Below are 15,050 nucleotides of genomic sequence, written 5' to 3'. Positions count from 1 at the left end.
GTGAATTTAGTTTTTTAAGTCAAAAGGGACAAAGGCAGGGGCATAAAATTATCTCATCACATTTGGCTGTCATTCATCAGTCACATGATGGAAGTAACACCTATGTAATCTTTAAATAACTTACCATTACAATTTCATGCTGATCTCTCTCTCACTGAAACCATAACTGAAACTATTAAGCTATTATTATTATTATTATAACTGCCGATGCTATCATTAATAACATAATTACAGAGACTATGTAGGGTATATTCGGATTGAAACGAGTATCCGGTACTGATAAAGTACTTTTACGAGCACGACTACCAATCAAGTAAATTGTGTCAATATCTGTGTATCTGTACTTGTGATGAATGAAAATCATCATTGGATAGCTGTGTCCACATCATTCCTTGATAGGCCAGCCACACACAGAGCTTTTCCTCTCCACAAGCCGATTGAGTGAGTGAGAGCCAGGAGGCTCACACGAGCTCCACTGGCCGAGTCAGAGTGCGCCATGCCCGGCTAGGCGCACACAGAGTGATCGCTCCTCTCTCTCACACACTAACACACAATATAATTTTGAAAAAGTAATACAAAAATATATATATTGAGTATGAAAACTCGTTGAGTATGTTGAGTATGAAAATCTGCATTTTACTTAATACTTCTTAATACTGCATGTGTTGTGTTCATTGATTCACTGAAGTTTATTGACTGAAGTATATAAAAAACTTGTTCTGAATAGTTCTCTTAGTCTTGTGATCAAAAACATTGATCTGAAGCTCAATTCTAAGTCTGTTCTGTTAGTTTTCTAATAAACAATAAATATAGCAACTTCTGATCAACCCATATCCACGTCAGGCTTAAAATACCAACTTCCAGTTTAAGTCCCACCCACTTCCAGTTTAAGTAAAGAGTACGGATAATTTAGTTGGTTGAACAGATACAGATACATATAATGGTGTACTCACTCATCCCTAGTAGCATGGGTGAAGCAAATTATACCCAAAGTTTGGCGCAGAGCTGGAGGGGTACTGATACCAAAAGAGAAGGAATCCTCAAACATCAGACAATTTCGGCCCATCAGTCTCCTCAATGTAGTACGCAAGATCTTCTTTAGCGTCATAGCCCTGAAGGCTGACAAGCTATGCGGTTAAAACAAGCTGGTGGACGCATCAGTCCAAAAAGCTGGAATTCCAGGGTTCTCTGGATGTTGAGAACACACTAGAATTGATCTGGCAGCCAAGAGTGAGAGGAGAGATCTAGATGTCATCATCCTTGATCTTGCTTTGATTGAGAATATAGGACGAGATGTTGGATATCCCTTGTACGTTTGAAGGTCTTCTGCACAATTTAGGTTACCAACTACCAGTAGATGTTAGCAGGTGTTACTGGCCACCAGCGGATGTTAGGGACATAACTGCGCACCTTAGCGCCATCAAGTGTTTTGGGCTTGTAATCAATGATACAGGTCGAACTTGAGGGTACACTGAGGGTAAAGGTAAATCTGACTGGCTTGTATGGCAGTACTATGAAAGCCATGTGGCCCGCTCAGTAGATCAGACATCATTACCTCTATGCCTTTTTAAACTAAACTTGAACTTTCCCATGTTTGAACATAGGACAAGATGGAGAATACGTAATGTACGTTCTGCCGCACTATAGGTGGATAGTCCCCTCACATTCTGAGGGGACTTTTTTTGGCCTACACTTTTGAATCTGACCACTTTTTTATTTCAGAAACTGTCCTCTCTGTCATACTCACTCTCTCTCACGGCATTAACAGCAGCAACACGTTACCCCTAAGTGTATTTTCTTTTATGAATGATATCCCTTTTGTGGCCGGCTAACAGTTTGTCTTTCTTCATCTCCAACTCACTCACAAGCTCCTCCATGTCAGTGTCAGAAAATGTTCTTCTCATCGCTTGATGCTATGATTCACCATAGAAGGATAATTTAATATTGATGAGGCTCTTTGCATTGACCATTCATGGTTAAATTTGGGCGTGTAGAGTGCAGGACAGAGAGAGTAATGCCGGGTTTACACCGGACGCGGAAGCGCCACGCCACGCCACGCAGCGCCATTCTCAAGCGCCCAGCCGCCTGGCTGTTCACACCGGACGAGCATTTCTCCGTGCCGGTCAGCCCGCGATTCTACTTTCTCCGCTTGTTGTTGTATGTAACCCGTTCAATGTAGGGGTTCGGGGGTAAATGATGATGGTCTTCATAGCCCCCCCCCCAACTCTCTCTTTCTCTCTCTGTCTGTCTGCTTGTGTGCTTGTAGTGGATGGGCAGATGGGGAAATTTAATAATGAGAGGGGAAAAATCTGGGAAATTGAAACTCCAGGACAACAGAAGGGAAATCGGAAGTATAGGATGCATATTTGATCATTTATAATCATATAAAATATGTCATTTAGACCATTTAAAATAATTTTTCAGTGTGTTTCCTGGCGCGATACGCTCGCGGCGAGCGGAAAAAATAGACTTGATGCCGAAACCGTCGGTGCAGGGCGCAAGGCGCCCTCGGCGCTGCGCCGCGCATCGCAGCCAATGTGAACAGCACAATTGTGTAACAGGGGGGCGGAAAGGAGGCACCTGGCTTTTCTTGGCGCTGCGCGGTGCGGCGCTTCTGCGTCCGGTGTAAACCCGGCATAAGCTGTGAAGGGGTGCAGATAGGGAATGGGGGAAGAAATGTAGCACAGGGCCACGGGTCGGACTCGAACCTGGGCCGCTAGGGGTGAGCCTCAATGGGGCAGCAGTTCTACAAGGTAAGCTATATGCCGGCCCCCCATGTTATTTTTTTGGGGGGGAATGTAACCTTTTTCACTTCTATATCAATAGAAGTGAGTTTCTGTATAGCTTTCCTTATTTTTGAATGGACTGGCTGCCAGAATCGATTATTATCATACAAGATTCAAGTGAAAAAAGGGATGCATGTCACTTCCCTGTAGTAATCTGCTAACATTTGAGTTATTTGTAGCCATTATTGGACAAATATTCTGTGTGGCCCACAAACCCCCAGTGATTTTCCTATTTGACCTACTTATTATTGAAGTTGAATAACACAGACATAATAGTTATCCCATGACATTAACCTATACTACAAACTGGAGTTTGTAATATTTAGCCTGAAAGGCAGGAGGGATCTAGAAAGAGACTATCAAACTGATACTGATACTTGGCGGCATCAGATGCACCTATACATAATGTCCCATAGGTGCTCAATTGGATTTAGGTCAGGGGAACGAGAGGGCCAGTCAATGGCATCAATGCCTACGTCATCAAGGAACTGCCAACACACTCTGGCCACATGAGGCTTGGCATTGTCCTGCACCAGGATGAACCCGGGGCCCACTGCACCAGCGTAAGGTCTGACAATCTCTCTGAGGATTTCATCCCGTTACCTAACAGCAGTCAAGGCTATGACATGGAGGTCTGTGTGATCCTCCAACGTTATGCCTCCCCAGACCATCACTGACCCACCACCAAACCGGTCATGCTGATGATGTTACAAGCAGCATAACGGTCACCACAGCTTCTCCAGACTTTTTCATGCCTGTCATGTGCTCAGTGTGAACCAGCTCTTATCTGTGAAGAGAACGGGGCAGCAATGGCGGACCTGCCAATTCTGGTGTTCTCTGGCAAATGCCAATCGAGCTGCATGGTGCTGGGGTGTGAGCACAGGTCCCACTAGAGGTCGTTGGGCCCTCATGCCACCTTCGTGGAGTCTGATTCTGACAGTTTGGTCAGAAACATGCACACCTGTAGCCTGCTGGAGGTCATTTTGTAGGGCTCTGGCAGTGCTCCTCCTGTTCCTCCTCACACAAAGGAGCAGATACCTGTCCTGCTGCTGGGTTGATGCCCTTTTACGGCCCTGTACAGCTCTCCTTGTGTAACTGCTGGTCTCCTAGTATCTCCTCCATGCTCTTGAGACTCTGCTGGGAGACACAGCAAACCTTTTTTTGACCGCACGTATGGATGTGCCATCCTGGAGGAGCTGGACTACCTGTGCAACCTAACTGGGCTGCAGGTGCCGCCTAATGCTACCAGTAGTGACAAGGACACTAGCAGAACACAAAATTAAAGAAGAATTAGTCAGAAAGGATAAAGAGAGAGCAGTCTGTGGCCATCACATGCAAAACCACACCTTAACCCTAACACTTTGTGGGGGTTGTCTTGATTTTGCTTCTCCATTGCACCTATTGTCACTTTAATTTGCACCAAAGCAGGTGAAACTGATTCATTATCACTTGTGCTTCCTAAATAGACAGATTGACATCCCTGAAATTGAACTGACTTACTGTTATACTGTGACGATTAAGTGTTTCCTAATTTTTTTGAGCAGTGTATAAGATCCCACCAGTGTGAAACAGTGGAAGACATGAGCACTGTCTATTGTCTAAACATAAAGAATAGAAACGGATCTTCTAACCAAACAACATCTGGTATGTTTAGCCTTAAGCAACAGATTGTCCCTTTTTGAATTCAGATAAATTAGATGTAAATAACTTGATCCACACGCAAAACCTCGAAAAAACTCGAAAACTAGAATTACCGCACTGCGGTTGTATGCCTCCGCCAACCAGTTCAGTTTCCCTGTACATATTTCTTTCCCCAGATTCATATGAGGTCACTGTGACCTTTACCTTTGATCAATGAAATCTAATCACTTCATCTTTGAGTCCAAGTCTAAAAAAATGGCCTAAAAACAGTCTTTCTCGCACTCTCGCTCTTTTGATAGAGCGAGCTTTACTCCCATTGTACGTTTTCAGCCATTTTATCGCGATTTTTGAGTGAACCGTTGGACGAAAGTCTTAGAAAAGTCATAGCACACCATTCAACGTAATTCCGCATGGTTTGATATAGGTCTCGTGTATGTGCGACAAAATCTGCAGGAGGAGTAGCGTGCCGAAATTTTAGGAAGAAGAACTAAGAATAAGAATATACTCGTGGAATAACAATATGAGTGCAATGCATTGCAGGGCGAAGAGACCACTGATCAAAGTTAAATAGAAATTCCCTTAAGTCAGTGGCAAAAACCTCCTCCACCTTTCATCAGGTGACTAGGTTATTATCGCAAGTTGATTCCTCTCACTCGCCTTCCTCTTCATCATCATTATTTTTTCTGAGAGTTACAATTTTTCACACTTAACAGATGTGGTTTTTGGCTGTTGAACAGATTTTCTCCCCGGTTTATTTCTGTGGTGAAGATGTCAGGAAACGCTAAGAACACGTTTTCACTGATTATGAGTTTATTTCCCCTGTCGCAACTGAACAGGTTAGAGCAGCCTTTTTGGTCAAAAAACTGGAGAAACCAAAAACTTTAAAAGCTGATTAACTCTGAAAGACTTGTTATAGACAGATTTAAAAACACCTACTAGCCTTGTAACATAATAACAAAACATAGAACTAACAATACCCCTGTACTCAAAAGTTATGAATATTTACACAGTTGTCAATAAGGACTTAAGATGGTAGGGATATTAATAGATCAAGAACTTAAATCCCTTCTGTCCATTGCATTTAATTACATAAAAATTTGTTCCCTTTTGTGTTGCTGCTGGAGCCACTCAGCATCTTTAAAGTTCATTTGTGCCGACAGTGTTCCTCTCATTCTCATACTCACCTTCCTCTGGAAGACCAGTCCAAACTCCCGCAGGTGCTGCAGGAAAGTGAGTAATGACTCACTCATGCCCTCCACTGAGTAATCCTGAGACAGAGAGTAACAGATGTTTAATAACAACAAATAAACAAACTAAACTCGATTCTTTAAAACCTCAGACCGCTGCATTATCATATTGTTATGTTGTATTTCGGCGCACATGTAGATATTGCACACTGAGGATCAAACAGATGCAAAATGCTGTACACTCACTCTGCCCAGAGTAGAGAAACTGAGCTGGAATAAGAATGACAAGATCTCCACCAGGACCATCCCTCTAGACTGCAAAAGAAAAAGGATGAAATATAGGCTACTACATTCATGAAAAGTACATTTTCAAAGAGTAATTTCTGCTGCTATTCAATTAGCCACTCTGATGAATGGATGTCAGTCTACAACAATTCCAGTCTAAAAAACATTGAGGGAGAGGAATTACATTTTCTCCAATTGCTTACATGCTACATTGACTTTACAGCACTAATTCCATCAGATCAGTCATGTCGTACTAACCACTCGGTGAACAGCCTCTTTTGGAACATAGATAATATTTTCATTCACTTCATTAAATAGTTTTTACCACATTATCTTTTAAATATAGTTGAGCTACTGTCACTTGAGCTTCAAACTCCCTTCAAATATTTGACAGAAGCTTACAAATAAACCAAGGGATGAATACGTTTAAACCACTGGAATTTTAAATCTGAAATATATGAGCACTGTTCACTAACAGTAGATTGACATAAAAATGTACATTATCTTCCTTGACACATTTTCTTTAAAAATGACAATAATAATAGACTCCTTCACATGATTATGATTCTTCGTACCCTCTTTTTTTAAAAGGTATTGTACTAATGTCACCTTTAAATGAAACTTCTGAGACCATATATACTTGTCACAGACACTAAAATAATTGTTTGTTAGATTTGTTAAAAAAAAAATTCACATCTAAATCTCTGACCAATATGTCAGCAGTTGAGAGTTCTGGGATGCATGGTTCCACATTCCCTTTGCTGTATGAACGCAAATGCGTCCGGTTCCACATATGAAGGCCTAGTCAGATGACATCCTCTGACCTTCTCCAGTTTCATAATGAATCAAAGGTATTTTATGCTTCTCAGTGTCCATGTGACAACAGACACATCTGTATACTCAGACTGGGTAAAAACAGCATAATTTGGTCACAGCAAACAGAAACTACTTATATCTATAGTTGCATATAGAGCGGGTAATTGAGATATGATCACAAGTGGTTACAGGAGTCACATTTAGGGTGCATTTTAGTGCCAGACAAAGTTAGAGCTTTCATTTGTGATTGGATCTCTCAGGACAGACATTAATACCACGTCTAAACAGGGCCTTATTAGTTTATTAGTGTAGAGTTTCCATGAAGATAAATGGTCTTGTCTTAGAGGGGCTACTTTTCCCAAGTAAAACAGACTTTTTCATCTTGCTACTCTTCTTATGTGCGTTTCTGTTGCACTTTGCCTTTATCCTTTTTACAATTTACATTTTAAATCAAAAGTAGGGTTAGGGTTAGGAATTTTACTTACAGCAAGCACAAACCATGATATATTTTGCTGGGTTAATGACCAATGGTTTTACACTACTTTTCTAAATGTATTATTGTATACTATGACGCAAATATATTGGGTAGAACGAATCTCACTTGTAATTTTAAAAGTACTACTACAAAATGGTACAGTACATGAGTACTGAGTGAATTTGGACACTACCAATGACTGTCCAGCCAAATGGGTTACACCTCAATTTTGCTGTGACCTTAATCTCTAGAAGAGAAACATGGCTTCCGCAGCTGATCCGTGGCTGAACTGCAGCCAGTGAGGCCGGGGGGATTTATTATTATGTATTAATGGGCACCAAAGGAAGGCCGGTACCTTTCTTTGGAAAAAACTGAGTGACTGTCTACCCTTTTTTCTCCCTCTCAGCTTTCTGTTGCCTGGCTTTTTGTTTTTGATATCACGACAACGACATGTCAAATCCACTTATAGCTCACCATATATTCTGCTTGTAGTGCACCTACTGGAAAGCAAGCAATGCGATTCTAGGTCTCTACGCAACACTGAACCATGCAATGAAAAAGAGAGATGGATGAAATAAAAAGGCTATCCTGATAATTTTGTCATAAATGGAGGGAAAAAAACACACATTTATATAATTTTTAATAGATACAATTATCATTTTAATTACATTAACTGACTAATAATAACAATAATAATAAAAGTGTTCTCTGAGGGCCCCCTCTCTGTTCTAGGCCCCCCCCCTTACGCCCCAGGTATGGGCCTAAGTTCTAACTAGAAGAGGACATACAGGTACCTGAGCAGTTTTGAGGTACTGCAGGGTGAAGTACCACAGCTGAGAGGCAGTGTCCAGGAGGAGGAACTGGAAACCAGCTGAGGTAATATAGGGCGCCTCTCCTGACTCACTGACAAACAGAGAAGATGAAAGGGCAACATGAGCTACAATTCAAATGCCGAGATCTTCTTTCATTGTCATTCTTCTTTGATGGTCCTTCCTGTGACTGATTATGCTAATGCAAAATCCTAGCTGAAACACTGGAATGCTCACTCTTAATTTTCTAATTCCAAATTTTATTGTTAAATAATTCACTACATGTTAACAATCAAGTTGAAAAAAAATCATTAAATATGGCGCTAGAAAGATCAGTGTGAATGAAAGAACGGTGGCATTAGAATCTTGCAGAGGCACCAAATGTCTGCTTTTATAGCCAAATTTTCTCTGTGGGGGAGGACATACCCATGGACCCCCCTAGTGGCCTACTTTTTCTTAGATAAAGTCCAGCAATGAATTATACTTACTGTGCTTATGGTTTACAATTTTTGCAAAGGTCACAGGTTCCACAGCGTTTTTAAGCATTACATTACATTACATGTCATTTAGCGGACGTTTTTATCCCAAAAAACTTACAATTAGTGCATTCAACATCTTTGATGGGCCATTTAGGGGTTCAGTATCTTCAATCAAATTTTATTTGTATAGCCCATATTCACAAATCACAATTTGTCTCATAGGGCTTTAACATGGTGTGACATCCTCTGCCCTTAACCCTCAACAAGAGTAAGGAAAAACTACTAAAAAAACCTTTTAACAGGGTAAAAAGAACGTAGAAACCTCAGAGAGAGCCACATGTGAGGGATCCCTCTCCCAGGACGGACAGAAGTGCAATGGATGTCAAGTGTAAAGGAGAACATCAAGATAAAGGTTTTAGCAGCATTGATTAGGGTAAACATTTTGAAGTATAACTGAAGGTCAGTGAATTGGTGGATTAATGTCATTAATGGTCAAGTGTCTGAGGAGAAATACTATGTATCGAGCAGTCCTGCTGCAATCATAGTCTATGGTCAGCAGCCAGCAAGATCATGATCCACCATCAAGATCGGATGCCACTATAGTCCACAGTCATTGTCCACTTGCCCAAGGAAACTTTGGCATGCAGATAGGAGAAGACTGAGGATCGAACTGCCGACCTTCTTGTTGGGGGACGACCACTCTAACCCCTCAGGCACAGCTGCCCAGTGCAGAAAACCATTTCTCAAATTTTTTGATTAATGGTTCCTGATTGGGTACTAGCTCCTAATTACGGAACTGCCTCGGTAAAAAAGGGCCAGTCGTGAACTTGACCTTTGACCACCAAAATCTAATCAGTTAATTTCACCAGAAACTGCTCAACATCTAACCTCACTGTAACCCCACTTCATGTCTCTGACCACTTCTTTATCTCTTACTCTCTCCACCTCTCTCAAACTGCCAGCCCTACCACATCAACAGACTCTGTATCTGTCCGTCGCAACATTCGCTCCCTCTCTCCCTCCTCTCTGGCCTCCTCTGTTTTATCAGCCCTCCCTTCAACTGACTCTTTCTCACTCATGCATCCTAACTCTGCCACAGACATTCTCCTTTCTACTCTGTCTTCCTCTCTTGACTCTCTCTGTCCTCTTACGTCACGACAGGTCCGCAAGTCCTCCCCAGCTCCGTGGTTGTCTGACTCGGTGCGTGCCGACAGAGCCACTATGCGAGCATCAGAAAGGAAATGGCGAAAATCTAAACACCCTGATGACCTGCTCACTTATCAATCTCTTCTCTCCTCTTTCACTGTCTCTATTTCTGCAGCCAAAAGCTCTATTTACCTAACTAGAATTCAATCCTCATTTTCTAACCCCAAAAAACTCTTCTCCATCTTTTCCAACCTCCTTGACCCCCCCAGTCCCCCTCATCCTTCCACCAAGCCACTTTGTCAACTATTTTACAAAAAAGATAGATGACATACGCTCCTCATTTTCTAATCCTCCTTCTATAACTACACTTCCATCAACTTCATCTTCATCCCCTTCGCTTTCCTCTTTCATCTCCCTGTCTCCTGTCATGGGAATTTCTGTAAAGTCAAGCACAAATCATACAGTTGTCTTTTTGGTAAGTTTAATTCGCACCTGCAGGTGGACTCAGAGTACAAATCACCAGAAGGACATTATACTACGAGTAAAGATTTAGAGGAGAATGAACATCTTTATACACTACAAGCCCCTCCCCAAGAGGAGCAAAAGGTTATCAATAAACTTCTTTGATCTATGATCAAGGTGTGTAGACATCCTGTCTCCATCTCTGTCTCAGCCCTCTGGAGTGACTCCTTTCATGTACCATCTGTCTCAGAGGTCCCTTATCTTCGTTTACGACACAAAAGACCCCCTTCCTGTATACACGCAAGAAATCCCTGCACCCCTCTGATCAAACCCCTTGAGTGACCCCTGCAGTGATCATTTGTCAAGTGTCACACAAAAGGAGGAAGGCCATAAACATCTATTACCTTTAACAAACTCATAAAGTTAGTTAACCCACGAGAACCACATCTGTTCATTCATCTTTCTACATACATGTTTCGTCTATTAATCATTACACAAGAATAAAAACAGCCATTACACTCCCAATCAAGTTCTTACCTTGGTAGCCTCCGCCCGCCCAACCACCTGCCCCCTTGACCCCATCCCATCTCACATTCTCCAATCTATTGCTCCTGACCTTCTTACTTTTCTCACCCATCTTATCAACACTTCCCTGTCAACTGGCTGTTTCCCTAACTCTCTGAAGGAGGCAAGAGTAAACCCTCTCCTGAAAAAACCCACCTTCAACCCGTCTGAAGTAAACAATTACAGACCCATCTCTCTTCTTCCCTTTCTTTCCAAAACTCTCGAGCAAGCTATCTTTAATCAACTCTCCTCCTATCTCCACCATAACAACCTTCTTGACCCTCACCAGTCTGGTTTCAAGGCAGGCCACTCAACTGAGACGGCCCTCCTTGCTGTCTCTGAGCAACTTCACACTGCTAGAGCAGCCTCTCTTTCCTCTGTCCTTATCCTTCTAGATTAAATCCTGCTACTTCCAACTATGAAATATACTGTATCCAAAATTAAATTAGTTGACCTCAGCTCATTTAAAATGCTGCTGCTCGTATTTTAATTAAAACAAACTGAAGTTCTCATATCACGCTAATCCTTGCATACCTTCACTGGTTGGCAGTTTAACTCAGGATTGATTTTACGTTTCTTTTAATTACTTTCAAAGCTCTTGACTCCCTACAATCCCAGTCGCAACCTGAGATCGGCCAGCCTGTCCTTGTTAGCTGTCCCTAGGTCAAGGCTGGCTACTCAGGGTGACCAGGCTTTCTCTGTCAGGGCCCAGAGGCTGCGTGACGAGATTAGGCTTGCCAACTCACTACCTGTCTTTAAATCACACCTCAAAAGATATTTTTATAGAAAAAGCCTTTTTAACATGTTATTTGTAACTCTGGTGCTACGTTTGTTTAAATTCCTTTTATACTGCCATGGATTTTGTGAAGCACTCTGTTACCTTGTTTAGATAAGTGCTATACAGATAAAGTTATCATTATTGTTACTTATTGATAAGAAAAATTGGGAAATTTGCTCTATTGCAGCAGCAAAGAGGAAATTCAATTCAAGTCAAAAATAGATAACAGTAAATGTAATAAACATGCAATATAAAAACAAGGAAATATAAAAGATAGAAATAGAATAGAAATTATATATAAATATATAGAGAGTGGAGACCGATTATGGTGATCATGTTTGAACTTTGTCCCAGCCGGATACGATCACTATAAGCGGTTGATTACTATAAACGAATTGCGTAGTGTCTGTATTAAAGTCTCAGAACTTGAGGGAAAGGCAACATTGCGCACTCGCATATGCGCACGCACACACACACCTGACACATGTGTAAACTCAGACTGAGTGAAAACAACAGAATTTGTAAACTTAGACAATGTATGGAGAGCTGGAAAAGCTGACTGGGTGCGCTCGGTTTGGTTTTTAACAGATTTCTTTAGCCATTTTGCTGGCTCCTCCTCCCTTTTCTAAAAACTAAGATTTTCCAATGGTTAATCTGCCACCATTATCACTGCAAACTGCATATGTGCAGTGCTGAGATGTAAATCTTGTTGGTACGGGGTGTAGCAACAGTAACTAAAATGATGTACTCAGCAAAGGGTTAGATAGTTCTACAGCATCGATATACGAAAAATGAATTAGTTTTTTATGCATTTTTAGACATAAAATAGAAACAACCATTTAAAAAGGTTCCTTATCCGGTGTGTGTGACCAAGATATGTACAGACTACAGAGCATGACATTTTACAGTGAAAAAATAAACATTTGTGAGAGTACCTTTTCATGAGACCTGCTTGAACTAGCAGCTGTGCCAAGTCCTGACTGACGGCAGCACTGGGAGAGCCCACCATGAAATGCAGAATGACCTCCCAACGCTCCATAGCATAACGGTCAAGACTCTCAATGTCCCGTGCATGGCGGTCAGGACCCAAAGTGCTGCCCTCATCCGCCCACGCTCTGCCCCTGTGTGTTGATACAGCAGTGTAATCTTTTACTTAAAACAACAGGTGATAATAGCAGCTTAAGTGCTGCATTTCCATCTCAAATCAGTCTAATTGGCATAAAGTTACAATCTTGAAGATTTCAGTCCTGGTTTATTTCGTAACACCTGTAGTTACTGGTGGTACAAGCAAAGAGATGAAATACTACAGGTCCTACAATTCTGCAAGTCATTTTAATTTAGGAAGGAGTCAGAAGTAATTAGCCTTTTAGATCTGTGATCAGATTTTATTATGTGCAACAGGAGTGTGAATAGCAGGTCACAGTGACATTGTCATTTGTTTGGGAATGTTTCCACAGACACAGGTTAATAATACTCAGTAATAGGCTCAGTCTTGTTTGTGTTACCTTATTTTGTATTATTATCTTAGAAAATTTGCAATTACAAATAAAATTTGAAATTCATAGGACTTGGTTCATCTTATTATAATTTGGGATCCTTGTCTGTAATTCTGACCAAACATGTCCTGGTTGGTCAATGATAATAATTGAGTTAAAACCAACCATCAGCAGTTCAGTTTTTAACAAGTACCACACAAACTGGCTAACTTAAAATTTCCCCTGATACAGATTTATGGGTACAATACGTGGCAATACCTGGTGTGTTCACAGAAAGCAGACCTACCCGCCAAGCAGCGCAATTGTCAGGTTGTCTTTGAATACTGGATTTAAAATGTATCCCTGCAGACCACCCTGGAGCTGCTGACTGTGCCAAAGGCACAGTCCCACCAACACTGAGACACATTCATCATGATCCCTGCAGGTAGAAGACAAAGACAAAAAAAGATTTAGTTAGCTGGTTATCACTCTGAAATGTGCATTTTTCTTCCACTGAATACATGGAAGAGCTGCTAACACTTTCATTCTCTGCTGAAACAACAGTTTCACTTTCAAATTTATTACGTTCCCTAAGGGTTTTCAACCATAAAGAATGTCTGTACTCTTTGACAGCGGCCACATTTGCATACAGTCTGATCACCCCCATCTTCCCACTGTTAAAGTGTCCCCCTGTCCTTCAATCTGGGTCATTCTACTGTCTCAGATCCATTCTGTGCAGCAGGCTCAACATATTCCCAAATACCAATAAAACTCACAACACTACAGCAAACTTTGAGACACGACTCTGGTTGACATTTCAAGTGGATGAAAAGTTATATAGCGGCACAGGACCACAGTCACTGTAATGAAGAAATCACAAGGTAAGAGACTCACTTCTGATTGTCTTTATTCACCCACAATGCCACTGCTGCCTGTGGAAGTGGCTGATCCAGGAACAACATACGTATCACATAATTCTTGGCCATAGAGGGGAGTTCCCTGTAGAAGAACAACCACAATATAAAAACATATACCACAGACCATGTGACTAATATGGCCACATTAGTATAAGCACAGCCATCATACCTGTAGACCGCCAGACAAGTTGAAGGATGGTTGTACAGTCTGTCCAAGATGTCCGGACTCAGCTCTCTCAAGTACTCATGCAAATTCTTACACTTAAGTTGGACACGCAGATTCATTATCTACAAAAAAACAAGAATGTCACAATGACCTAATCATATACATGTTGAATGCACTTATTGTAAGTCGTTTGGATAAAAGCGTCAGCTAAATCGTAGGTAATCCCCATTACGTCGTTCATATCTAAGAGAGCAAAGGGTCGCATCAATTCCTTTTTAAATCTAACAAGTTAGTGTTGCTTTAGTATTGCCCTAACGACCACAGTCAAGTGAGTGGAGTGGTTTCAATTATTTAAAAGAACACTTCCATTCGGCATATAGCTTATTCCGGAACGAACACAATATCTGCCTGGCAAATAGGACTTGAAATAAGATTATTTGGATATGTTTGTAAAATGCGTTATTTACCGTACGGATTGACGAAGGATATCGAGCACTTTCAGATAAGGTTAAGGTTAAGGTATATTACAAGATGACAACATTGTTATTATTTGGCGTCTCTCATCAAGCGGCCATGTTTAGCTTCCGGTTTCCGGGTCATGTGAGCTCAGGCGAACGCCAGTTTGAAGGGCACACTACTGCTCCCTGCTGGCCTTGTTATTTTGTTTTTTTTGTCATGACTTCAATGCCTTGATGTTAGTACGTTTCAAGTTTTCAATCAAAAGTTGGAAAAAAAGAAATAATTAAAACGTGTCCATCAACATATAATAAAATAAAATACTGCTCCCTGCTGTAATGCCGGAATGCCAGTTACAGGAGAGCAGTTTTAGGACCCCATTTCTAGGACCCTAATTTTTGTGACAGCGCCATCTAACGAATTGGATGACCGAAAACTGAAGTTTCAGGACTGCATTTCTTGGACCCCAATTGGTTTTAGATTGGATTATTCCACCAAAAAACTACTTTCTGTTTTTATATATAATTTCAAAAGTTTATTCCTCCTAAATACTACTGTCTGTCTTTTATACTTTTAAAGGTTTATTCCACCCAAATACTACTTTCTGT

At 41.2% G+C, this 15,050-nt stretch overlaps 1 protein-coding gene across 2 annotated transcripts in view; it reads right to left on the bottom strand.

The window, feature by feature from the left end:
- gtf2h4 (general transcription factor IIH, polypeptide 4) overlaps positions 1-14,611 on the bottom strand; it is a 30,114-nt gene extending 15,503 nt beyond the window's left edge. For both annotated transcript variants that reach the window (XM_035183079.1, XM_035183080.1), the window contains exons 1-8: positions 14,454-14,611; positions 13,990-14,108; positions 13,798-13,902; positions 13,211-13,342; positions 12,364-12,549; positions 7,985-8,093; positions 5,861-5,929; positions 5,612-5,695 (exon numbers count right to left, since the gene is read on the bottom strand). In XM_035183079.1, the coding sequence (XP_035038970.1) occupies positions 5,612-5,695; positions 5,861-5,929; positions 7,985-8,093; positions 12,364-12,549; positions 13,211-13,342; positions 13,798-13,902; positions 13,990-14,105 (801 nt within the window). In that variant the 5' untranslated portion in view covers positions 14,106-14,108; positions 14,454-14,611. The remainder of the gene's footprint in view (positions 1-5,611; positions 5,696-5,860; positions 5,930-7,984; positions 8,094-12,363; positions 12,550-13,210; positions 13,343-13,797; positions 13,903-13,989; positions 14,109-14,453) is intronic.
- Between the last annotated feature and the right edge of the window lie 439 nt (positions 14,612-15,050).

The sequence above is a fragment of the Hippoglossus stenolepis genome, chromosome 17 (assembly GCF_022539355.2).
Source record: "Hippoglossus stenolepis isolate QCI-W04-F060 chromosome 17, HSTE1.2, whole genome shotgun sequence".
Lineage (NCBI taxonomy): Eukaryota > Metazoa > Chordata > Actinopteri > Pleuronectiformes > Pleuronectidae > Hippoglossus > Hippoglossus stenolepis.
The sequence above is the reverse complement of the archived record's forward strand: the minus strand, read 5'-3'. Positions and strand labels throughout refer to the sequence as shown.